General features: G+C 41.6%; 1 protein-coding gene across 1 annotated transcript in view; it reads right to left on the reverse strand.

Moving 5' to 3' along the window:
• Positions 1 to 25,457, reverse strand: part of LOC124038222 (V-type proton ATPase subunit B, brain isoform-like) — a 59,179-nt gene that overhangs the window by 16,352 nt on the left and 17,370 nt on the right. The window contains exons 2-6 of the mRNA XM_046353816.1: positions 3,471 to 3,526; positions 2,774 to 2,872; positions 2,599 to 2,692; positions 1,947 to 2,024; positions 1,124 to 1,263 (exon numbers count right to left, since the gene is read on the reverse strand). Of these exons, the coding sequence (XP_046209772.1) occupies positions 1,124 to 1,263; positions 1,947 to 2,024; positions 2,599 to 2,692; positions 2,774 to 2,872; positions 3,471 to 3,526 (467 nt within the window). The remainder of the gene's footprint in view (positions 1 to 1,123; positions 1,264 to 1,946; positions 2,025 to 2,598; positions 2,693 to 2,773; positions 2,873 to 3,470; positions 3,527 to 25,457) is intronic.

Raw genomic sequence — 25,457 nt, forward strand, 5'->3', positions numbered from 1 at the left:
CAACAGTCAAGCTGGCAATGACAAGACATTATTTTTCACCCCATTCCAAGTTCAGTCAAAGGTAAAACCCTGACAAAAACATGTTGGTTTTACTTTCAACAATAAATAAGCACTTTTACCAACTTTGAATGTCCTCAAAGAGTTGACGAATGTCCTTTTCGCTTGAGTTCACGCCATGTAAGTTAGCTGTGGCACTTTTCCACAAAAAGTTAACTTTTCTAAGGAATCCAATTTTAAATGACTGTCTGCGATAGGCAAATATTTTCAACTCTGTTCTCCAAATCCAAATGACATACTCTATGACACCAGTGGAACTCTGGGAGGTTTGGTTGGTCCGTCCTATATTTTAGGCGGTGAGACAGGAAGTGAAGTCCAGATGGCTGTCATGTGCCCATAACTAACACACTGACACACAGAGACATGGATCTGACTCATGTTTAGAGGCAGGTTGGCAACTAATAGCAGTGCCGTATAATAACGTTATACACTACCTTCAGGTTCTCTCTTTAGTAGGTTTAATGCAATGTGTTCAAACCATTGTAACTAAATAGGTTGTTAATACATGAGCCTAAAATGAAATGGGGAACAAGCATCTAGTTAACAGTGTCTCTGATAGACTATCAAATGTGACAGGTGCGTGATTGTACAAACACTACAAGACATATGAAGTGAGTAAAATTAGTAGATGTGTGTGTATTTCTGGAATGCGGTGTGTGACGATAGACAGGGCGAAGCTCTCTGTGAGATAAGAAAACACCCTCCACAATCAGTAAAATGTCAGTGGATTTGTCAGTGGATTTCTGAGATGTCCTCCACAGTGTGTGTGTGTGTGTGTGTGTGTGTGTGTGTGTGTGTGTGTGTGTGTGTGTGTGTGTGTGTGTGTGTGTGTGTGTGTGTGTGTGTGTGTGTGTGTGTGTGTGTGTGTGTGTGTGTGTGTCTGGAGGACATCTCAGAAATCCACTGACATTTTACTGATTGTGGAGGGCGTTTTCTTATTTCATGCACCTGTCCCATCTCCAATGCTATTGACGGAGGCTATAATATGGCAAAATGCAGCCTAAGGCATATATAGCGTATGCGTTTGGGTGTCCTAGCCTTCGCAGAGCAAGCGTCTACATTGTACCTCGTTGTGGGGCAGGCCGGCTGCAGAGAAGATGGGAATCTTCTGACCTCGGGCGATGCTGTTCATCCCATCGATGGCAGAGATACCGGTCTGGATCATCTCTTCAGGGTAGATACGGCACTGAGGGTTGATGGGCTGGCCTGGGACAGGGCAGCGGTCACAGCAGAGGTTCAGAAACACATACCAGAGTTAGCCACTTTCAACACAGGTAGTAGTCAAATTTGGGATATAAATGGTAGAGTTGTCCTTATAATAGTTTCAATTCAGCCATTTACACTGTATGTGCAGTTGCAAACATACATAGCATAAACTATGGTTTAGCAAATAAAATTAAGTAAGTACACTTGAAGGAGATAAATGAAATCCGCCAAAAGGTTATACATCCATACATGGTACCAAGATGGAACAAATGGTCAGACCAGAGGTCAGGGTCAAAGACCTTATTGCCCTTAAGATGGAAGACTCATGACCCTCTTCAAGTCATCTATTCATTGGGATGCCATGCCTACATAATGGCAAGCTACATGTGAAAGGGATTCAGGGATGGGATCAACAGTCAATATAAATAGTGTTTGGCCTTGTAGCAGTGAGATACAAGTAAAGACTGAACTCACAATATACAAGCTAATGTTAGCTTCACATCTAAGTCCACTAGCAGAGTAAAGATGGGATTGATCCGGTGTAAACTCCGTATACTAAGAATATAGTCCAGGTACAATGTTTATATTTCTGCACATCAGGGTCAATTGCATTTCAACACAGACAAGGTTATCTAAGAATATCTTGCGCTTCCTGAATGAACTGAATCATAGCTCCGTCCTACCCATGATGTCCAGGTAGTCTTCAGCCAGCACAGTGGGGCCACGGTCAATGGGCTTGCCTGAGCCATTGAAAACACGTCCTAAAATGAAAGACATTCTCTATTAGTTTAATTTCATATTGCATGGATTGCCATCCACATAATAATCTCTGCCTCTGATTCGTTAAAGAATATGAGCAGTTACTTCAGGTTTCAGACAATGGTAGAGATGCTGCATTTTATATTTCCAATTAATTTAGGCCCATTATTGAATTATATATACTAGCAACAGATGGTTCACTCAACTATTCAAATACACCTAACCTTGAGTCCCACTGAGGCGGTATGACTGGGAGATTTATAAAAAGTCATACAAGCCTCAGATTCTCTTCAATGTTTTGTTCCCCTAATTTGCTCACAGAGAATACTCAATGCAGGACTCAAATTGAGGCATTAAGAGAGGAGAGGTAAAAATGGAACAGAACAATTGTATTTAGCACACCAAGAGAGTAAAGCCTGCAGGGTATTTTCTTCTGTGTGAGAAAGAGGGTGGGTGGAAACAGTTATACAGAGTGCTGAAAACATTAGTCTTAATTAATCAGTGGTGGATTTCATGCTTCCTCCTGCCTAGCGCCCACCGGATGCCACTCCGCTCGTCATGAAAGGCTCATCTTACCCAGCATGTCCTCAGACACAGGTGTGCGCAGGATGTCACCGGTGAACTCACAGGCCGTCTTCTTGGCATCAATACCAGATGTCCCCTCAAACACCTGAAAATGACATTAAACGGTATCTTTCAGTCGTTTGTGGTGTGCGTGTGTGTGTGCGTGTGCGTGTTGCGAGGGACTCACCTGAACGACAGCCTTGGTGCCAATCACCTCCAGCACTTGGCCACTCCTCCTGGTGCCATCAGGTAAAGTCAGGTGCACAATCTCTGCATACCTGGGAAACTGCCACATTAAAAAAGGTTGGAAAACTCCATTTAACAAGCATGTTTATTTCGGTCTTTCAAAACAGGAAACATACATGGCCAGCAATTAGGGTAAAATAAGACTATCAATGTCACTAAGCAAGCCAGAACCACAGAACAAAAATCTTGCATAATTGCATCACATGCTCTAATAAGTTCTGGGGGCAGTGGGGGGAAAGATACAAATGTGATTTGCAGTCTCCACCCCCCTTAACGAAAACTGCAAGTTTCACGCAAGTCTATTCCCTTTCAAAATTCAACACAAATATTCTATTCCCTTTCAAAATTCAAATGATGCGAGCATTGAGAAATTGTGATTTTTTCAAAATGACCAGCGACAAAAAATGTGCATACTGGAAAAAAGTTCCTCCTTAGTCATCACATCCCAGTCTGTTGACAGAAGCTACAATACCATTCACGTTACGTGCGTCTTTCCACCAGAGATTAAAGGCTTGCACACATCGCACCGAACGTGGACCTAGCGTGGGTCTGCTGATCGAGATACTAAGTACTTGTTCAGGAAATGATATTGCTGTGTCTGAGCCCTCGTAGAAAAGTAATTTTAAATATCTAGTCACCTTCACATTATCCAGAATCACCAGGGGGCCATTCACTCCAGACACAGTAGAATATGCTGAAATAGAGAATAACAGTAAATATATATTTTTTTTTTAAATAAATAAACACACACACACATATATATATATTTTTTTTAATTTACATTTTTTATTCATCATATATTTAAAATATATTTTAAATGTTTTACAAGTAGTTGATCAAAACAATGACCATCAGTATAGGGGGAAAATAACATGAATTTGTATTATTATTATTTTTTTAATTAAAAACTAAACTTTCGTAAAGGATTTAAAATGCCTTTCATGCATTTCATGGCCAAAAAAAACATGATGCACGCACTTTGAACATATGGGATAAAATAGAATTTACATAGGCCAAAGTTTACAATTTATTAAACAATACACCAGACACGTATCTTTAAAATGTATTCTACCCAACTCCATAACATCAGTTTTAGATGTATCAAGGAGAATTCAGCCCTCGTGTTCACTTGGTTCCGGGATCCTAACCCCTTTGTAAATACACATATTAGAACACTTACCACCTGAAGGGCCACATCCCTCCCCTAAGGGTGGGCCAGGAGCCCAACACCACACCAGTGATCAAAGCCCTCCCAAACACACACATGGTATGGTAGATAACAGACTTTATACTACAGCACGGGTGGGCCGCTTTGGTTCTCTTTTGTTTATTTCATGCTTCCAAAACACAAACACCTGCTCTCCTCATCAAAACCATCTCTTTGCCAACCAAGGCAGTGCAAACTAGGCGATCATGCATTTTTTTTTACAGAACACCCAATAATAATAAAAAATAATGTTTGCTGAATCTTTTCATCTGAAATAGGACTTTTAACTAACCAAACTCACCACACTGGGTATTAAGGAGGCCAAGCCATTACGGTCAAGGGAAAATATGCAGATGGAGGAATAGATGGAGGCGGGCCAGGAGGCTATGATTAAAGAGCAACTGCCCCTAAAAATAAACTTCACGTTTTGAAAACAGTCTTTGGCATCAATACGAGTCAGAAACACTTATTCTAGTGTCAAAATTGACTACAAAGTGTAAATAGGATCATTTGTAATAAAGTTAATCTTGTCCAAAAAAAGAAGTTCGCAAGATGCCAGAAAGAAATTGTGTCACAGAATGAAGGGTACAGTAACAGTTTTCTACTTCTTCTATGATATCATGGCGGTCCGCAAACAACCGTTTAAGTGCATACCGCCACTTACTGTGCTGGAATGTACGATCAATCCAGATCTGCCCAATTCTGTACTACCACAAAAATAAAATATAAACCTAATAAATCCCTACTAATTTCCACCTCACCCTCCCCCAAAAAGCCCCTCCCCGATTAAACGTTATCTATATCATGCTGAAACACTCATGTCCTAACAGTTTTCCTTAGGTTGGGTTTATTTCGATCCTGTCCACAGCTGGCAGCTGTAAGTAGGTATGTAATCATAAATTGGGTGCCACCCAATTGTAATTCCCATGGTCAATTTGCTTTGACATTTGATTTCCCTAAGGGGCTAGTTAGGGACCGTCGGTTAGTTACATGGACAATATTGTAGAATGTAAATAGCCCCAAATTTCAATGACTTAATCTCAAACCAACTATTGCTTATAGAAATGAATATACAACTATTGAAATAATTTAATGAGACAACTAAAAGGGTGCACAACATGAAAATATTGTCCAATTTACATTGTGTAATTTATTGACGGTCCATAAATAACTATAAATTGGCTAGCACTAGCTAGCCTAGGAGAATTCAAGACAAGACCTGGTTAGACTCTTTCAAGTTATCTAGAAGAGTGAGTGACTAAATGTGTACTGTTTTGGCAGAGTGAATGTACAAACTTTTGCTATGTGAGAACACACACATTAAATGACAACAGTGGTAGGCCTGATCACCGACAACAATGAGACGGCCTATAGGTAGGTGGTCAGAGACCTGGCTGTGTGGTGCAAGGACAACAACCTCTCCCTCAACGTGATCAAGACAAAGGAGATGATTGTGGACAACAGGTAAAGGAGGACCGAGCACGACCCAATTCTCATCGACGGGGCTGTGGTGGAGCAGGTTGAGAGCTTCACGTTCCTTGGTGTCCACATCAACAAACAAACATGGGCCAAGCGAGCCAAGAAAGTTGTGAAGAGGCCACGACAAAACCTATTCCCTCTCAGGAGACTGAAAAGATTTAGCATGGGTCCTCAGATCCTCGAAAGGTTCTACAGCTGCACCATTGAGAGCATCCTGACTGGTTGCATCACCACTTGGTATGGCAACTGTTTGGCCGTCGACCACAAAGCACTACAGAGGGTAGTGCGTACGGCCCAGGACATCACCGGGGCCAAGCTTCCTGCCATCCAGGACCTCTATACCAGGCGGTGTCAGAGGAAGGTCCTAAAAATGATCAAAGCCTCCATCCACCATTGACTGTTGTCTCTGCTACCGCATGGCAAGCGGCACCGGAGCGCCAAGTCTAGGTCCAAAAAGGCTTCTAAACAGCTTCTAACCCCAAGGCATAAGACTCCTGAACATCTAATCAAATGGCTACCCAGACTATTTGCATTGTCCGTCCCACCCCTTTTACACTGCTGCTATTCTGTTATCTATGCATAGTCACTTTAATAACTCTACCTACATATTACCTCAATAATATGGGGTTATATCCTTCCTGTTTGGCCCTGTCCGGGGGTGTCCTCGGATGGGGCCACAGTGTCTCCTGACCCCTCCTGTCTCAGCCTCCAGTATTTATGCTGCAGTAGTTTATGTGTCGGGGGGCTGGGGTCAGTTTGTTTATCTGGAGTACTTCTCCTGTCCTATTCGGTGTCCTGTGTAAATCTAAGTGTGTGTTCTCTAATTCTCTCCTTCTCTCTTTCTTTCTCTCTCTCGGAGGACCTGAGCCCTAGAACCATGCCCCAGGACTACCTGACATGATGACTCCTTGCTGTCCCCAGTCCACCTGGCCATGCTGCTGCTCCAGTTTCAACTGGCCTGGGCCCTAGGACCATGTCCCAGGACTACCTGACATGAGGACTCCTTGCTGTCCCCAGTCCACCTGGCCATGCTCCTGCTCCAGTTTCAACTGACCTGAGCCCTAGGACCGTGCCCCAGGACTACCTGACATGATGGCTCCTTGCTGTCCCCAGTCCACCTGACTGTGCTGCTGCTCCAGTTTCAACTGTTCTGCCTTATTATTATTTGACCATGCTGGTCATTTATGAACATTTGAACATCTTGGTCATGTTCTGTTATAATCTCTACCCGGCACAGCCAGAAGAGGACTGGCCACCCCACATAGCCCGGTTCCTCTCTAGGTTTCTTCCTAGGTTTTGGCCTTTCTAGGGAGTTTTTCCTAGCCACCGTGCTTTTACACCTGCATTGTTTGCTGTTTGGGGTTTTAGGCTGGGTTTCTGTACAGCACTTTGAGATATCAGCTGACGTACGAAGGGCTATATAAATAAATTTGATTTGATTTGATTTGAATAACCTTGACTAACCGGTGCCCCTGCTCATTGACCGGTAACCCCTGTATATAGCCTCGCTATTGTTATTTTATTGCTGCTCTATAATGATCTTCTCTAGGGTAGGGGGCAGCGTTTGGAATTTTGGATGAAAAGCAGGCCCAAATTAAACTGCCTTATACTCAGGCCCAGAAGATAGGATATGCATATACATTTACATTAAATTGGTCAATTTTGATAGAAAACTATAAAGTTTCCAAAACTGTTAAAATAGTGTCTGAGTATAACAGAACTGATTTGACAGGCAAAAACCTGAGAGAATCCATTCAGGAAGTAGGATTTTATTTTGTTGGTAGTTTGATTCAATGCCATTACAGTATCCATTGACTTAGGACTCAAATTGCAGCTCCTATGTCTTCCACTAGATGTCAACGGTATTTAGAAATAGTTTCAGGCTTGTATTCTGACAAATGAGGGAGTAAGAGCAGTCTGAATGAGTTTGACCCTGCAGTGTCACAGAGCTTTTTCACATGTGCGACCGAGAGACTGCCTTTCTTGTTTACCTTTTATATTGACAACGTTATTGTCCGGTTTAAATATTATCAATTATTTAGGCTAAAAACAAACTGAGGATTGAATATAAACTTTACGGATACAATTAGGTTTTTATGTCTGCCTGTTGTGACTGCGTTTGAGCCTGTGGATTACTGAAGAAAACGCGGGAACAAAACAGAGGTTTGTGAATATAAAAAGAGACTATCGAACAAAAGGAACATTTATTGAATAAATGAATGTCTTCTGAGTGCAACCATATGAAGATCATCAAAGGTAAGTGATTCATTTTATCTCTATTTCTCACTTGGTTAACTCTTCTACTTGGCTGGTTACTGTTTGTAATGATTTGTCTGCTGGGCTATGTTCTCAAATAATCGTAAGGTATGCGGTCGCCGTAAAGCATTTTTGAAATCTGACACCGTGGTTGGATTCAGAAGAAGTTATTCTTTAAACCTATGTAAAATAGTTGTATCTTTTCTCAATGTTTATAGTGAGTATTTCTGTATTTGAATTTGGCGCTCTGCAATCTCACTGGATGTTGGCCAGGTGGGAGTCTAGCATCTCACATACCCTAGAGAGGTTGTTATTTATATATATTTTTTAATGTTTAATTTTACTGCATTGTTGGTAAGGGCAAGTAAGGAAGCATTTAATCTGCAAGGTGCTTTGATTTGAAACCACCAACAACTTCAGTCATGGCCGCTGCATTGCTTAATGACCAAAATGAAAAACTAGGCCAAAATCAGGAGGTTCAGGCCCCCTTTTAAAGGCCCAAGTATGGAGAAACAGAAGAGCATAGGTGTGGTCCAAAACTTTGTCCTCTTACTTTCTTTGGGAAAACATTAGCTCTGCTGACATTAGAGCCAATTTGGTAGTGTCTGCAAAAACCGGGGGCCTCCGTCTGCTTCTCCTCGCACAGCTATAGCATGAGGAGGCGAAGTGAAGGGGAGTACGGGGGCATTGTTTTCACCAGGTCTTCCATCATGCCCTTGTGTTTCTTTTTTTCTATGAACCGTCAATCTCTTGGCCAATATCAAAGCTGCAAGGAAATTAGAGCAGACTGGTTCTAACACAGAACACTAAAGCCTGGCGGGGTGCATCCACTTTGCCACTAATTAGGCAGTGGCCAACAAATAACCTGTCAATGCACTATAGCGCTATAGCCATTTCCCACACACACACCTGCATTTCAACCCCTATTACCCAGACAGGCTGTAAGAGAGAGATGGGGAAGAGTGAGAGAGAGTGAGACAGAGAGTGTGAGAGACAAAGGGAGTGCTCAAGTGTGATAAAAGGACCACCCCAACAGAGGGGCACTAGTTTCCCTTCCTTCTCCAAATAAACTGCCTCTGCTCTGACTACTCTATGAACTCCCTGCACCGGGAGTAAAGACATTTGTAGAGGCGTAAAGATACTTAAAGATTCCAAAATCTACAATACAATTATGCAGCATCTCATCCTGATAGAAACTTAGCGCCTACCAGTGATTAAAGTCATTGATTAATTCTGTTTTGCCTACCTCTACCCTAAGGCACAGGCCTTGAACGTAGGCTAATGAGTAGTCTAGGATTAATTAACATTGCTAAGTCTCAGTGCGAGACCACGATCCCAGTCTCAAAACTGTTTTTATTTCAAATGATCTCCTAATGAGCTGGTTAGCTCTATTTCATAACTTGGCACAACTAAAAATCTGCAAGTAGGCCTATATGAATTCAATATAAGCATGCAGTGGTGATAATCATGATGTAGGCTAGCCTACATGATATATTGACATATTAAATGATTAACTATGCCACACCATAATACAGCCTAGCATTTGAGTTTTGGTTATAACTACCCGGTTGATAAAAATATAGGCAAATCTTTGATTATCATTTTTTTTTTTTTTAAGGTTAGGGCCCGTAACCCCATCTCTCTCTTACAGCCTGTCTGGGTAATAGGGGTTGAAATGCAGGTGTGTGTGTGTGGGAAGTGGCTATAGCGCTAATGATTCGTTTTTCTCAGACTAAAAACATTGCATTCAAACCTTGCAATTAACCGTGCATCTAAAATCTGTTAAAAAAATCTCATCTCAGATGGACTTCTACTTCATAGCCTAAAGCTAGAGTTCCCACTCGAATTTGTTCCAAAAACTAAAAATACAAAAACGTAACTGCAGAAATATGCAGAAGCACTGTCAATATCCCAAATAACGAGTAATGCAGGCCATCACAAATGTGTGATATACTCCTAGTCATCAGCACCCCCTTATCTCCTATTGGCCCACAAGCTCAACAGTCAATTAAATAAAAGATTAGCCTCATGATTGACATGATTATACTTTCGCCTCTGACAAATCTTGCATCCAAATAACCCTTAAAAAGCGGCTTAATGTATGTGTTGTACAGTTTTTTTTGTTTGCCCATTTCTCCTCAGACAAATTGCAGAATGTATGTTGGTTGGTCATGTTAGACCTATTATGGACGTAATAGCTACACTTACCTTACAAATTATCCATATATGGCTCAAAGGAGATACATATGGCTACTTACTGAAGGGTTATAATAATTATGATGCAAGAAAATTGTGGCTGTACAATTGTACATCAACCTCTTAAGATCTTTCCACAAGTCTACAAAGCTCTAATGGAAAATATTTGAAAACAGAAAATGGGAACATAAACCCAATTTCAAGATAGCCCTATTTGCAGAGACCATCTTCCCATTTATTGTGTGAAAAAATGACCATAGTTTAATCTGGTGGATAGTACCCGTTTAGAACACAATAAGTACTTCCAACAAAGAAAATAAAATGTTGTGGTGCATTGCACAGATTCATTGTTGAAATTATGGTTTAGATTAGGCCCACCAGAACTTTCCTAATAATGAAAAAACTCAGATGTCCTCTGAGACAGTTGCACACAGCTAAAAGAAATATAGTACCCACTCATTACACAAGATCATGGTTAATCAATGCGCTACACATTCATATGATGTGAAGGAGCAACATTTCTCATTAGGTTTGAAAAACTTTCCCCACCCCTCTTTTGCTACTTGAGCTCAAGTGCAGCAGTCCCCTGGCTTGGCATGCAACGGCAGTGTGGGTCACCCTCTGGCCTGTTCAGCTGCCAGAGCCCTTTGTGTACAAAGATGTTAATTGGTCCTAATCCGCCACTAGAAACTGTTTTGGTAGCCTGACCTCACACCCTGAAGGACACCTTGGTGTGAAATACTAAAGGGCCCATTCAAGTATCAGAGAAAAGAGGCACAGAGCATTCCAACACAATTGAATTTCCCAGCTAAAAAGAGGGGGCTCTGTGGGTGCTGGGATGGAGCGCAGCATCATTTGAACGCTGAATACATGGTACAAAGCAGTGGTAACAGTGACATGCGGCTCACAATCAAGTTCTACCCGACCACAAGCACGCACAGGGGGCTTCTCACAGGCCACCAGGAGATGGGAATGCTAATTGGCCCAAGCCTGAAACCAGGGAACCTCCTTAACTCAAACATGCAACTCTTGGCCAACAAACACACTCAACCAAAAAAGTTTGCTTAGATCAGCCTAAACCTAACAATCTCCTTGTTGCCACTCATCAGAAGAAATATGGCAGCATTTAAGACAAACAGTACAAATCCTGTATAGTATCAGAATAGGCTTATTGGATGTTGGAATGAAAACATCCCTACTATCTTTAGGCAAATTAAAGGCTTGCCCATTGCCAAACAATGCTCTGCCTTATTCAAGTTGGATAGATAGGTTACTCTGAGATGGAGGTGTTGGATCTTCGGTGAATGTTCAATGGCGCAAAATCCAAGGCAAAGGAGACAAAATGGACCAAGAGCACCAATCAATTTGTAATAGGGAGGCAATTTCAACTCAATTCTGATGTCCTTGATGGTAAACAAAAGTGTATATTCCTAGACTTTCAATGATCATTTACAGGACAAAGGGATTCAAGGAAGCACACCCCCAGAAATGTTCAAACTCAGAGCCTTTCATGTTTGTGCAACTACAAATCACGGAGCATGCAACGAATTGTTAAATTGTCCAATAATCATGAAGCAACAAGCAAAGAATCTCAAAGCACTTGAAACTTGAAAGTAATTCACCAAGACAGGGTTCTTTAAGCAATGTTCACATTGGCAGTTTGAAGTGAATCAAAATCCAATTTGAATTGGTTATTTTTCCTCCATTCTGAACAGCCCAAAACCACATGTAATCTGATATTTCAAGCCACCTTCACAGGTGGTTTGAAGTCTGATACAAATCTGATTCCTGGCCATGTACCTGGGCGGCAGGTAGCCTAGTGGTTAGAGCGTTGGACTAGTAACCGAAAGGTTGCAAAATCGAATCCCCGATTTATTTATTATTATTATTTTTTATAATCTGTTGTTCTGCTCCTGAACAAGGCAGTTAACCCACTGTTCCTAGGCCGTCATTGAAAATAAGATTCTTAACTGACATGCCAAGTTAAATAAAAAATTACATAAAAATGTAACTTGGGTCTGAATGGTCAAATCTGATTTATTTGCCCTTGTTTTGTTAGACTAATGACAAAAAAAGAAATGTCCTCGCACTGTCAACTGCGTTTATTTTCAGCAAACTTAACATGTAAATATTTATATGAACATAACAAGATTCAACAACTGAGACAAACTGAACAACTTCCACAGACTTCTGACTAACTTAAATGGAATAGTGCGTCTCTGAACAAAGAAGGGGTCAAAATCAAAAGTCAGTCAGTATCTGGTGTGGCCACCAGCTGCAATAAGTACCGCAGTGCATCTCCTCCTCATGGACTGCACCAGATTTGCCAGTTCTTGCTGTGAGATGTTACCCCACTCTTCCACCAAGGCACTTGTAAGTTCCCGGACATTTCTGGGGGGGGGGGGTCCTAGCCCTCACCCTCCGATCCAACAGGTCCCAGACGTGCTCAATGGGATTGAGATCCGGGCTCTTCGCTGGTCATGGCAAAACACTGACATTCCTGTCTTGCAGAAAATCACACACAGAACAAGCAGTATGGTTGGTGGCATTGTCATGCTGGAGGGTCATGTCAGGGTGAGCCTGCAGGAAGGGTACCAGATGAGGGAGGAGGATGTCTTCCCTGTAACGCAGAGTGTTGAGATTGCCTGCAATGACAACAAGCTCAGTACGCTGATGCTGTGACACACTGCCCCAGACCATGACGGCCCCTCCACCTCCAAATTGATCCCGCTCCAAAGTACAGGCCTCTGTGTAACGCTCATTCCTTCGACGATAATGCGAATCCAACAATCAACCCTGGTGAGACAAAACAGCGACTCCTCAGTGAAGAGCACTTTTTACCAGTCCTGTCTGGTCCAGCGACTGTGGGTATGTGCCCATAGGCGATGTTGCCAGTGAAGTCTGGTGAGGACCTGCCTTACAACAGGCCTACAAGCCCTCAGTTCAGCCTATTGCGGACAGTCTGAGCACTGAGGGTGGGATTGTGCGTTCCTGATGTAACTCGGGCAGTTGTTGTTGCTATCCTGCACCTGTCCCGCAGGTGTGATGTTCGGATGTACCGATCCTGTGTTGGGGTTGTTACACTGCGAGGATGATCAGCGGTCTATCCTGTCTCCCTGTAGCGTCATCTTAGGCGTCTCACAGTACGGACATTGCAATTTATTGCCCTGGTCACATCTGCAGTCCTCATGCCTCCTTGCAGCATGCCTAAGGCACATTCACGCAGATGAGCAGGGACCCCGGGCATCTTTATTTTGGTGTTTTTCAGAGTCAGTAGAAAGGCCTCTTTAGTGTACTAAGTTTTCATAACTGTGACATTAATTGCCTACCTTCTGTAAGCTGTTAGTGTTTTAACGATCGTTCCACAGGTGCATGTCCATTAAATATTTATGGTTCATTGACCAAGCATGGGAAACAATGTTTAAACCCTTTACAATGAAGATCTGTGAAGTTATTTGGATTTTTACTAATTATCTTTGAAGGACAGGGTTCTGAAAAGGGGGCATTTCTTTTTCTGCTGAGTTTATGATATGTTAGGTTCCATATGATAACATAAAACAGATGGTTCCTTAAATTAATAATCCACTCCAAACCACACATTCCTATTATTAACAGTGTTAAAATGTGAACATGTGAAAATCGTTTTGGGAACTCTGTTGCAGCTGAAGTCTACTAGCTGGCTGGCTAAATAGGTACAGTTGAAGTCGGAAGTTTACATACACTTAGGTTGGAGTCAATTAAACTCGTTTTTTAACCACTCCACAAATGTATTGTTAACAAACTATAGTTTTGGCAAGTCGGTCAGTCCATCTACTTGGTATTTGAAAATTAATTTTGTTTACAAACAGATCGTTTCAATTCAAATTCACTGTATCACAATTCCATTGTGTCAGAAGTTTACATACACAAAAAGGTGACTGTGCCTTTAAACAGATTGGAAAATTCCTGAAAATGATGTCATGGCTTTAGAAGCTTCTGATAGGCTAATTGACATCATTTGAGTCAATTGGAGGTGTAATGTGGATGTATTTCAAGGCATACCTTCAAACCTAGTGCCTTTGCTTGACAGCATGGGAAAATCTAAAGAAATTCAGGCAAGACCTCAGAATATTTTTTTTGTAGACCTCCACAAGTCTGGTTCATCATTGGGAGCAATTTCCAAAAGCCTGAAGGTACCACGTTCATCTGTACAAACAATAGTATGCAAGTATAAACACCATGGGACCACACAGCCGTCATAACGCTCAGGAAGGAGAAATTCTGTCTGAAGTTCTGTCTCCTCGAGATGAACGTACTTTGGTGCGAAAAGTGCAAATCAATCCCTGAACAACAGCAAAGGACCTTGTGAAGATGCTGGAGGAAACGGGCACAACAGTATCTATATCCACAGTAAAATGAGTCCTATATCGACATAACCTGAAAGGCAGCTCAGCAAGGAAGAAGCCACTGCTCCAAAACTGCCATAAAAAAGCCAGACTACGGTTTGCAACTGCACATGAGACTGAAGATAGTACTTTTTGGAGAAATGTCCTGTGGTCTGATGGAACAAAATTAGAACTGTTTGACCATCTTTATGTCTGGAGGAAAAAGGAGGAGGCTTGCAAGCCGAAGAACACCATCCCAACCATGAAGCACGGGGGTGGCAGCATCATGTGCATGCATCACTGCAGTTAGTGCTAAATACGGCTGCTAGAATAAATAAAAAATGCTGCCACAGTTTAACTCTCTAGAGACTGCAGGAGCAGTAGAGATACTCTCAATAATCGGCTATGAAAAGCCAACTGAATTTACTCCTGAGGTGCTGACCTGTTGCACCCTTGACAACTACTGTGATTATTATTATTTGACCATGCTGGTCATTTATGAACATTTGAACATCTTGGCCAGGTTCTGTTATAATCTCCACCCTGCAGAGCCAGAAGAGGACTGGCCACCCCTCATAGCCTGGTTCCTCTAGGTTTCTTCCTAGGTTTTGGCCTTGCTAAGGAGTTTTTCCTAGCCACCGTGCTTCTACACCTGCATTGCTTGCTGTTTGGGGTTTAGGCTGGGTTTCTGTACAGCACTGAGATATCAGCTGATGTAAGAAGGGCTATATGAATACATTTGATTTAATGTGGGGGTGCTTTGCTGCAGGAGGGACTAGTGCACTACACAAAATACGAAACATCTCAAGACATCAGTCAGGAAGTTAAAGCTTGGTCGTAAATGGGTCTTCCAAATGGACAATGACCCCAAGCATACTTCCAAAGTTATGGCAAAATGGCTTAAGGACAACAAAGACAAGGTATTGGAGTGGCCATCACAAAGCCCTGACCTGAATCCCATGAAAAATTTGTGGGCACAACTGAAAATGTGTGTGCGAGCAAGGAGGCCCACAAACCTGTCTCAGTTACACCAGCTCTGTCAGGAGGAATGGGCCAAAATTCACCCAACTTATTATGGGAAGCTTGTGGAAGGCTACCCGAAAAGTTTGACCCGAGTTAAGCAATTTAAAGGCAATGCAACCAAATACACTAAATTAGTATGTAAACTTCTGACCCACTGGGATTGTGATGAAAGAAATACAATTTAAATAAATAATTCTCTACTTTTATTCTGATATTTCTAATTCTTAAAATAAAGTGGTCATTCTAACTATGACTAAATGTCAGGAATAGTGAAAACTGAGTTTAGCTTTTTATGGCTGTAGGGGCAGTATTAAGTAGATTGGATGAAAGGTGCCCATATCAAACGGCCTGCTCCTCAATCATAGTTGCTAACATTTGCATATTATTATTAATATTGGATAGAAAACACTGAAGTTTCTAAAACTGTTTGAATTATGTCTGTGAGTATAACATAACTCATATAGCAGGCAAAAACCTGAGAAATTCCACTTCGTTTTTTTTTCTTCTGGAGGTGGCAGATTTTCAACCAAGGTCTCATTAAAATTACAGCGAGATATGAGAGTTCACACTTCCTACGCCTTCCACTAGATGTCAGCAGTCAATAGAACTTTGTCTGATGACTGATGTGAAGGGGGGGGGGGTCGATTGACACAGGAAATAGTCACCACAGCCATGAGTGGATGATGCTTTCACCAGGTGCGTTCACAGGGGAAGGACTTGCATTCCACCGCTCATCTGAAGTAATTCTAATTCTCCGGTTGGAACGTTATTCAAGATATTTATTTATATATATTTTTATTTAACCAGGCAAGTCAGTTAAGAACAAATTCTTTATTTTCAATGACGGCCTAGCAACAGCGGGTTAACTGCCTGTTCAGGGGCAGAACAACAGATTTGTACCTTGTCAGCTCGGGGGGTTTGAACTTGCAACCTTCCGGTTGCTCTAACCACTAGGCTACCCTGCCGCCCCAGCAGTAAACAACATTCTAAAGATTGATTCAGTAAAATGTTTGACATGTTTCTACTGACTGTGACGGAATTTTGGGACATTTCATCACGTTATAGTGGACGCGCTTTGTGACTTTGGAATTATTTACAAAAACGCGCTAACCAAAGTAGCTAATTGGACATAAGACATTTTCGAACAAACCAAGCATTTATTGTGGACCTGGGATTTCTAGGACTGCATTCTGATGAAGCTCATCAAAGGTAAGGAAACATTTCTCATGTATTTTCTGGTTTTTGTTGACTCCAACATGGAGGCTAATTTGGCTACTGTTCTGAGCGCCGTCTCAGATTATTGCATGGGTTGCTTTTTTCGTAAACTTTTTTTGAAATCTGACACAGTGGTTGCATTAAGGAGAGGTAATATCTATAATTCCATGTGTATAACTTGTATTGTCATCTACATTTATGATAAGTATTTCTGTTGAAACGTTGTGGCTATGCAAAAGTCACTTGATGTTTTTGGAACTAGTGAATCTAACGCGCCAATGTAAACTCTGATTTTTTTATATAAATATGAACTTTATCAAACAAAACATGCATGTATTGTGTAACATGAAGTCCTATGAGTGTCATCTGATGAAGATAATTCAAGGTTAGTGATTAATTTTATCTTTATTCATGCATTTTGTGAATGCTATATTTTGCTGGAAAATGGCTGTGTTTGTGTTTTGGTGGAGACCTAACATAATCGTTTGTAGTGCTTTTGCTGAAAAGCCTATTTGAAAATTGGACACTTTGGTGGGATTAACAACAAGAATAGCTTTAAAATGATATAAGATACATGTATGTTTTAGGAATAGTAATTATGAGATTTCTGTGGTTTGAATTTGGCGCCCTCCATTTCCACTGGTAGTTGTCATGTCGATCCCGATATCGGGATTGCAGCCATAACAGGTTTTAACCCCTTGCCTAGCTAATGTTAGCCAGCTAGCTAACATTGCCACCTAGCTAGAATTCGTAACATATAATACGAATTGTAATTTGTAATATTTCACATAAAATGGTTAATGGACAACCACAAATGAATACATGCCATACTAAATGGAGTGTCTTAGATTCTACACAGAATAATACAAAATGCTCTTCGACCAAGTTGTGTCAGTTGTTTACAAGCTACCTAGCTAGCTGACTGCTGTGGCGAGCCAAAAAAGGCCTGCAGTGTGAACAAACTTTACAACACTATACAGTTACAGTTGTAACTGTTTGCTATACGCAGTGGTTCTCAAACCTTTCATTGGGGACCTCCAGACGTTTCACAATTTTGTTGTAGGCCTCAACAAGCTCACCTGATTTACCAAGTCAAAGGCTTGATGATTAGTTGGAGGCAAGCTGAAATCAGGTGTGCTACCTCTGGAATAGATCCAATACATGGCTGGGGTTCCCCGAGGAGAGGTTTGAGAACCACTGCGCTATAGGAACCTCAAATACAAATCTGGACTTTGAAAGCAATTCCACACTTCCCCTTTAATTAGGGACTGATATAAACCTGAGGCACCAGGTGACTATAATTAGTTATCAGGTAGAAAAGAAAACCAGCAGCAGAGATTGAAGAGGAGGCAAGACATCCCACTCCCTAATTTTGTGTGGTTCATATACAGTCCATGAACTAAGCGGACCAGACCCAGCTGCTAATGCATGTGTGCGTGCCTATGGGAGAGTCACCATGTTAAACAGACCGGAACTGACATTATTTTCAATGTTAAACGGCCTGAATGGGACATCTTCCTTTATACACCATATTTTCGAGCAGTACTCCGGACCTCGTAGTGTAAGATTGTTCCCATACCATTACAGAGAATCAGAAAAATACTACCCTCTGCCTATTGGCTACTTAGCTTATTCAAGCCTGCCTCAATACAACAGTGCCCCTTTAAGACAAAAAAAAGCTCTGACGTCAAAGATGTCTAGAAATGTACACGTTTTGTGCTCTTAAATCACTCCCTTATCGTTGACTTCAAATGATCTATGAATTCAGCTAATAACTAACTAGCAAAGGATAAACAAAATGTGCACAACTAGCTACATGCAGCTTTCGCTTTGATCTCAAAACAAGGCATCTACTCAAGACCGCTCATGCAGTAAACACAGTCCAGTTCAAAGTAAATGACACAGATCCATATATGGCAATGGTCTATTTGCATAAGGGCCTACTGCAGCTCTGATTGCTTATGCTGCACTGGTCTGTGTAGGGTACGGGCTGAGTAGTGCGTGTCAATACAATAGAATCCTACTCCGATGCGTTCAGCCTACAAAAAGATATCTTGAATAGTTAGTTTTGTTATGTTGCATTGACAGTGGCTAATATTGTGTTGATTTGATCACAATTGCCACAGTAAAGGGAGATGTTGATAGTCCTAACAGGGAAAACACTAGAACAGTGGTCTCCAACCTTCAAGATTCCTGAGTCAAAATGCAAGCCAAGATCTACCGCTCATATTATTATTTGTATTTGTTTTTTAAAATACATTTTGGTCATTTGGGAACAAGGCTTTATCGTTGGTTTTATTACAGAAATGTTTGCCAACTAGGAAACCCTTGGAGATCAACCAGTCCAGGTTGATGATCACTGCTGTGGAAACTTGAGTGAAGTTCAATCTCGTGCTTCTCTCTGTGGACTTTTTCTGAGCAGCAGTCCTGGGGGTGATGAGTGGCAGCTTAGAGGGAACATTGGACAAGAGTCAAGACGGTCCTTGCAAAACTGAATTAAAGTAACCTTCAGTAAAATCTCGATGGCTTCTAAAACCAGTGTAAGAAAGATCAAACAAAAACCAATTAACAAAAATATATTATAATGGTACAAGGACAGTTTAGCAGGATTATTTTTTACGTGAATATGACATTACATAGCCTAAAATCAGCCTGCTTTATGAATTAAAGGCTATAAAAGCCTGCATACAGGCATTGGTACGTTGACTAATTTCTTGAAATGGCAGAACTTCAAACTAGAAAGTATCACGTTTCTGAGAAGCCAAATTCCAAACAAAATATAATGTCCACCCTTGTATGATGGATGGGGAGGAAAAGGAGGTTTAATTTTAAGTATCTTGAAATATTCCAACTCATCATATAAAAATGTAAGCGTGCAAATGATTAAGACATTCATCAAATAGTATGAATAGGTTTAATTACTGAATAGCCTAGGTCTGAGGCATTCACCAAAAATGTGGATGCTGCCAACCTTGCTCTTTCAAGTTTCTAACACTTGGCTCTTCTAACAATGCTCCTTAGTGATGACAACCCCATCAAATGGGCAGGCTTTTAACCCTGCAAGTAGATGGACCCAATATGTAAAGAAAACTCCCCACCTGACTGCATTGATTGGGGCAGGTGTAATCAGGCTTGAAAATGGGGTAGAATTGGCTGGCAGGGTGGGAACACTAATCTGTGGGATATTTTTGCTGGCAGGGTGCATACTGATCGGGACACCTACTCAAAGAGACAGCTGGTTAAACCCACAGCCTCTGCAAAAGGTGGCAGAGTGGTGCAGTTACTATAAATCGAAAGAACAATGACACCACAGTAACAGTTTAGAGCCATTTGCTGGGGCGAGGAGCATTTCGTCACTCTTGGTAACCTGCCTAGTGGTTCCTACTTTAAAAGTTGCAGTGTACTGCGGCGCAGCTTGCACAGTGCAGCAGAATTCTATGGCTCGTTATTTAAGTGTGAACCACTGGTACCAGTAATGCTAGTTAGTGCTAGTTTGACCACCAGAGGGCACCTTTAAGAAGCATTTGATAGCCTTCAATAAATGGCTGTACTAGAGAATGCGGGCACGCGGGAGACCGGGGTTCAACTCCCCAAAGTGGAGGAAGGAGTAGGCTGTCCTTGTAAATAAGAATTTGTTCTTAACTGATTCCATATATGTTATTTCATAGTTCTACAATGTAGAAAAGTTTTTTTAATAAAGAAAAACCCTAGAATGAGTAGGTGTCCAAACTTTTGACTGTTTCTTTATTAACCTCTAGTAACTCCCCATCCCGGGTCCGGGAGCGTAATCATCGACTGACACTAATTAGCATAACGCAACAGACATAAATATTCCTAGAAAATATTCCTATTCATGTAAATCACAAGTGAAATATATTGGAGACACAGCTTGGCCTTTTGTTAACCACCCTGTCATCTCAGATTTTCAAAATATGCTTTAAGGTCAAAGCTAGACAAGCATTTGTTCTTCACGTTTGGCTGAGAAATCGCCCGGAAACTGCAGTCACGAAAACACCAAAAAATATTCCAAATTAGCTGCATAATATCGACAGAAACATGGCAAACGTCGTTTATAATCAATCCTCAAGGTGTTTTTCAAATATCTATTCGATAATATATCCACCGGGACAATTGGTTTTTCAGTAGGACCGACTGGAATAATGGCTACCATCAGGTGACCACTTGAGCAATGTAGCCGCTTACGGGTATTCTTCAACATACATGAGTAAAACTATGTCACAATGCTGTAGACACCTTGGGGAATACGGAGAAAAGTAATCTGGTTGATAGCCCACTCACTGCACAATAGAGACGCATTGGAACGCAGAGCTTTCAAAGCATGAGTCACTTCCGGATTGGATCTTTCTCAAGTTTTTGCCTGCAATATCAGTTCTGTTATACTCAGACAATATTTGTACATTTTTGGAAACTTTTGAGTGTTTATCCTAAGCTGTCAATTATATGCATATTCTAGCATCTTGTCCTGACAAAATATCCCGTTTACTACAGGAGCGTTATTTTTCCAAAAATTAAAATACTGCCCCCTAGTCACAAAAGGTTAAATCTGATTAATATTATGGTGTTTCGATTCCAAGAAAAACCCTCTGTTTCTGTTAGGATGGAACTGAAAATATGGCTCTGTACAACGTGACGGTCGAGAGTACATTACTGGGCTATTTAGCTTTAAAAAATCCCCATGTCCTGCAGGCAAGTGGGACACCGGGGTTCAATTCCCCGACAGCGAGGAAGGAGTAGGCTGTCCTTGTAAATAAGAATTTGTTCTTAACTGACTTGCCTAGTTAAATAAAAAGGTTACACTAAGAGCATAACATTTCTATACTAGAGGTCGACCGATTATGATATTTCAACGCCGATACAGATTATGGGAGGACCCAAAAAGCAGATGCAGATTATTATTTTATTTTTTGTAATAATTACAATGACAACAATACTGAATTTACACATTTCTTTTACCTTAATATAATACATCAATACAATCAATTTAGCATCAAATAAATAATGAAACATGTTCAATTTGGTTAAAATAATGCAAAAACAAAGTGTTGGAGAAGAAAGTAAAAGTGCAATATGTGCCATGTAAAAAAGCTAACGTTTAAGTTCATTGCTCAGAACATATGACAGCTGGTGGTTCCTTTTTACATGAGTCTTCAATATTCCCAGGTAAGAAGTTTTAGGTTGTAGTTTTTATAGGAATTATAGGACTATTTCTCTCTATACGATTTGTATTTCATATACCTTTGACCTATCTCTCTGATTTGGTCCTGCCGTACATACCTGCACGTACGCTACGGTCACAAGACGCAGGCCTCCTAATTGTCCCTAGAATTTCTAAGCAAACAGCTGGAGGCAGGGCTTTCTCCTATAGAGCTCCATTTTTATGGAACGGTCTGCCTACCCATGTCAGAGACGCAAACTCGGTCTCAACCTTTAAGTCTTTACTGAAGACTCATCTCTTCAGTGGGTCATATGATTGAGTGTAGTCTGGCCCAGGAGTGGGAAGGTGAACGGAAAGGCTCTGGAGCAACGAACCGCCCTTGCTGTCTCTGCCTGGCCGGTTCCCCTCTTTCCACTGGGATTCTCTGCCTCTAACCCTATTACAGGGGCTGAGACACTGGCTTACTGGAGCGCTCTCTCTGCAGGGGGTGCGTCACCTGAGTGGGTTGATTCACTGTTGTGGTCATCCTGTCTGGGTTGGCGGCCCCCCCTTGGGTTGTGCCATGGCAGAGATCTTTGTGGGCTATACTCAGCCTTGTCTCAGGATGGTAAGTTGGTGGTTGAAGATATCCCTCTAGTGGTGCGGGGGCTGTGCTTTGGCAAAGTGGGTGGGGTTATATCCTTCCTGTTTGGCCCCATCCGGGGGTGTCCTCGGATGGGGCCACAGTGTCTCCTGTCCCCTCCTGTCTCAGCCTCCAGTATTTATGCTGCAGTAGTTTGTGTCGGGGGGCTAGGGTCAGTTTGTTATATCTGGAGTACCTCTCCTGTCCTATTCTGTGTCCTGTGTGAATCTAAGTGTGCGTTCTCTAATTCTCTCCTTTCTTTCTCTCTCGGAGGACCTGAGCCCTAGGACCATGCCCCAGGACTACCTGACATGATGACTCCTTGCTGTCCCCAGTCCACCTGGCCATGCTGCTGCTCCAGTTTCAACTGTTCTGCCTTACTATTATTCGACCATGCTGGTCATTTATGAACATTTGAACATCTTGGCCATGTTCTGTTATAATCTACACCCGGCACAGCCAGAAGAGGACTGGCCACCCCACGTAGCCTGGTTCCTCTCTAGGTTTCTTCCTAGGTTTCTTCCTAGGTTTTGGCCTTTCTAGAGAGTTTTTCCTAGCCACTGTGCTTCTACACCTGCATTGCTTGCTGTTTGGGGTTTTAGGCTGGGTTTCTGTACAGCACTTTGAGATATCAGCTGATGTACGAAGGGCTATATAAATAAATTTGATTTATTGGATGTTCTTATAGGCACTTTAGTATTGCCAGTGTAACAGTATAGCTTCCGTCCCTCTACTCGCCCCTACCTGGGCTCGAACCAGGAAAATATCGACAACAGCCACCCTCGAAAAATCGTTACCCATCGCTTCACAAAAGCTGCAGCCCTTGCAGAGCAAGGGGAACAACTACTCCAAGTCTCAGAGCGAGTGAGGTTTGAAATGCTATTAGCGCTCACCCCACTAACTAGCTAGCCATTTCACACCAGCCTAATCTCGGGAATTGATAGGCTTGAAGTCATAAATAGCTCAATGCTTGAAGCACAGTGAAGAGCTGCTGGCAAACACACAAAAGTGCTGTTTGAATGAATGCTTATGAGCCTGCTGCTGCCTACCATCGCTCAGTCAGACTGCTCTATCAAATATCAAATCATAGACTTAATTATAACATAACACACAGAAATACGAGCCTTTGGTCATTGATATGGTTGAATCCAGAAATTATCATTTCGAAAACAAAACGTTTATACTCTCAGTGAAATATTCTGTATTTTATCTAACGGGTGATGATACATTGAACAACCTTCAATGTAATATCGTAATTATGTACAATTCTGGCAAATTATGGTCTTTGTTAGGATAAATGGACTTCACACAGTTCGCAACAAGCCAGGAGGTCCAAACTGCTGCATATCCCCTGACTGCTTGCACGGCACGCAAGAGAAGTGACACAATTTTCCTAATTATAAGAAATTCACGTTAGCAGGCATTACCTAAATATAATATACAATTAAAAATATATACTTGTGTACAGATTTTAAAGAAAGGCATTGATGTTTATGGTTAGGTTTGGTGCAACGAGTGCTAAATCACCCGTTTGGCATAGGCTGTGATTCGATGAGAAATTAACAGGCACCGCATCGATTATATGCAACGCAGGACACGCTAGATAAACTAATATCAACCATGTGTAGTTAACTAGTGATTATGTTAAGATTGATTGTTTTGTATAAGATAAGATAAGTTTACTGCTAGGTAGCAACTTACCTTGGCTTCTTGCTTCCCTCACGTAACAGGGTCCTCGTGGAGTGCAATGTAAGGCAGGTGATTAGAGCGTTGGGACTAGTAACCGGAAGGTTGCAAAAAAAATCACCGAGCTGACAAGGTAAAAATCTGTTGTTCTGCCCCTGAAAAAGGCAGTTAACCCACCGTTCCTAGGCCGTCGTTGAAAGTAAGAATGCCTAGTTAAATAAAAATTATTCGTCCATATAGATGTCCAAAAAAATATATACTGATTTCTGATTATGAAAACTTTTGAAAATCAGCCCTAATTTAAATTTTTTATTAAAAAAAAAAAGTTTAATCGGCCATTATTAGTGTAATGCCCTTTAAAGTGCTGCCAGTCTGGAGGTCCTCCCCCTCCCGTCCCTATGGGCTAGGTCAGTCTTCTGTGCGCGGCTCTGCGGCCCATCCCGTACCCTGCCCCCGTGCCTTGAACGTTGCACGCGTTCAGTGGATACAGCTGGAGAATTGCAAGGCAGTCCCATTGTGCGCCACTCGGGAGCCATGAACAAAATATATTGTACTGCTAATAACAGGGTTAATAATATATTTGTGAGAATATACAACAGGCTTTTATATCATTCTAAATCAATTATAAAAAGGCCATTGTTGAACATGAAGTGAGACATTGTTACTAATTTGTAAATAAAGCCAGTTTGTTATTTAGAATGATTTATTTCTGTTTTTAGAGGGAGAAAAACCTAGTCATCTCATGGGTCTCCCAGTTGAGGCCGGCACAGGTATTGAACCTGCATCTGCAGCAACACAGTATGCTATGCAGCGTCTTAGATCGCTACGCCACTTAGGCGCTGTAAAACGTGACTGATCGAGAGTGGCCTACAGTAAAACCAAAATAATGCTTACAAAAGAAAATAAAAATCTTAGTTAACAACAGTTTTAGTAAGTAATACTGAAGTTGTGCACAATTATCAGTTTATATTTAAGTTTGTGTCACCCATTCATCGTCAGTTAAAGACACAGTAGGACCCAAAAGCATAATCAGTGTCCTAACTCCCCCCTGCGCTGGTCTGGAGCAATGAAGTAGTGACGCAGGGTACCGTCCTAAACCACAAATTACCTCTTAGGTCCTGCGGTGTAAGTTTGCAACTTTTAAAGGAGGAACCACTGAAGATGCATGGAAGGGATCATTTGAGCAAACAGGGTGTGGACCTCAAAACCCCCTCTAACCGGCTGAAGACATGGCATTCAATACGGCCTTGTCATACACCACTTCTATCGAGAGATCTGTGTCCGATCCAGAGTGTACAGCATCCAGTTGAAGCTATAAACTGCCTTTTCTATCAGGAGTGCAAAAGAAGTCCATGTGGAGTGAGCATGGAGAGAGATCCGTTCCAAAACTTAATAATTTTG

The sequence above is a fragment of the Oncorhynchus gorbuscha genome, linkage group LG06 (genome assembly GCF_021184085.1).
Source record: "Oncorhynchus gorbuscha isolate QuinsamMale2020 ecotype Even-year linkage group LG06, OgorEven_v1.0, whole genome shotgun sequence".
NCBI lineage: Eukaryota > Metazoa > Chordata > Actinopteri > Salmoniformes > Salmonidae > Oncorhynchus > Oncorhynchus gorbuscha.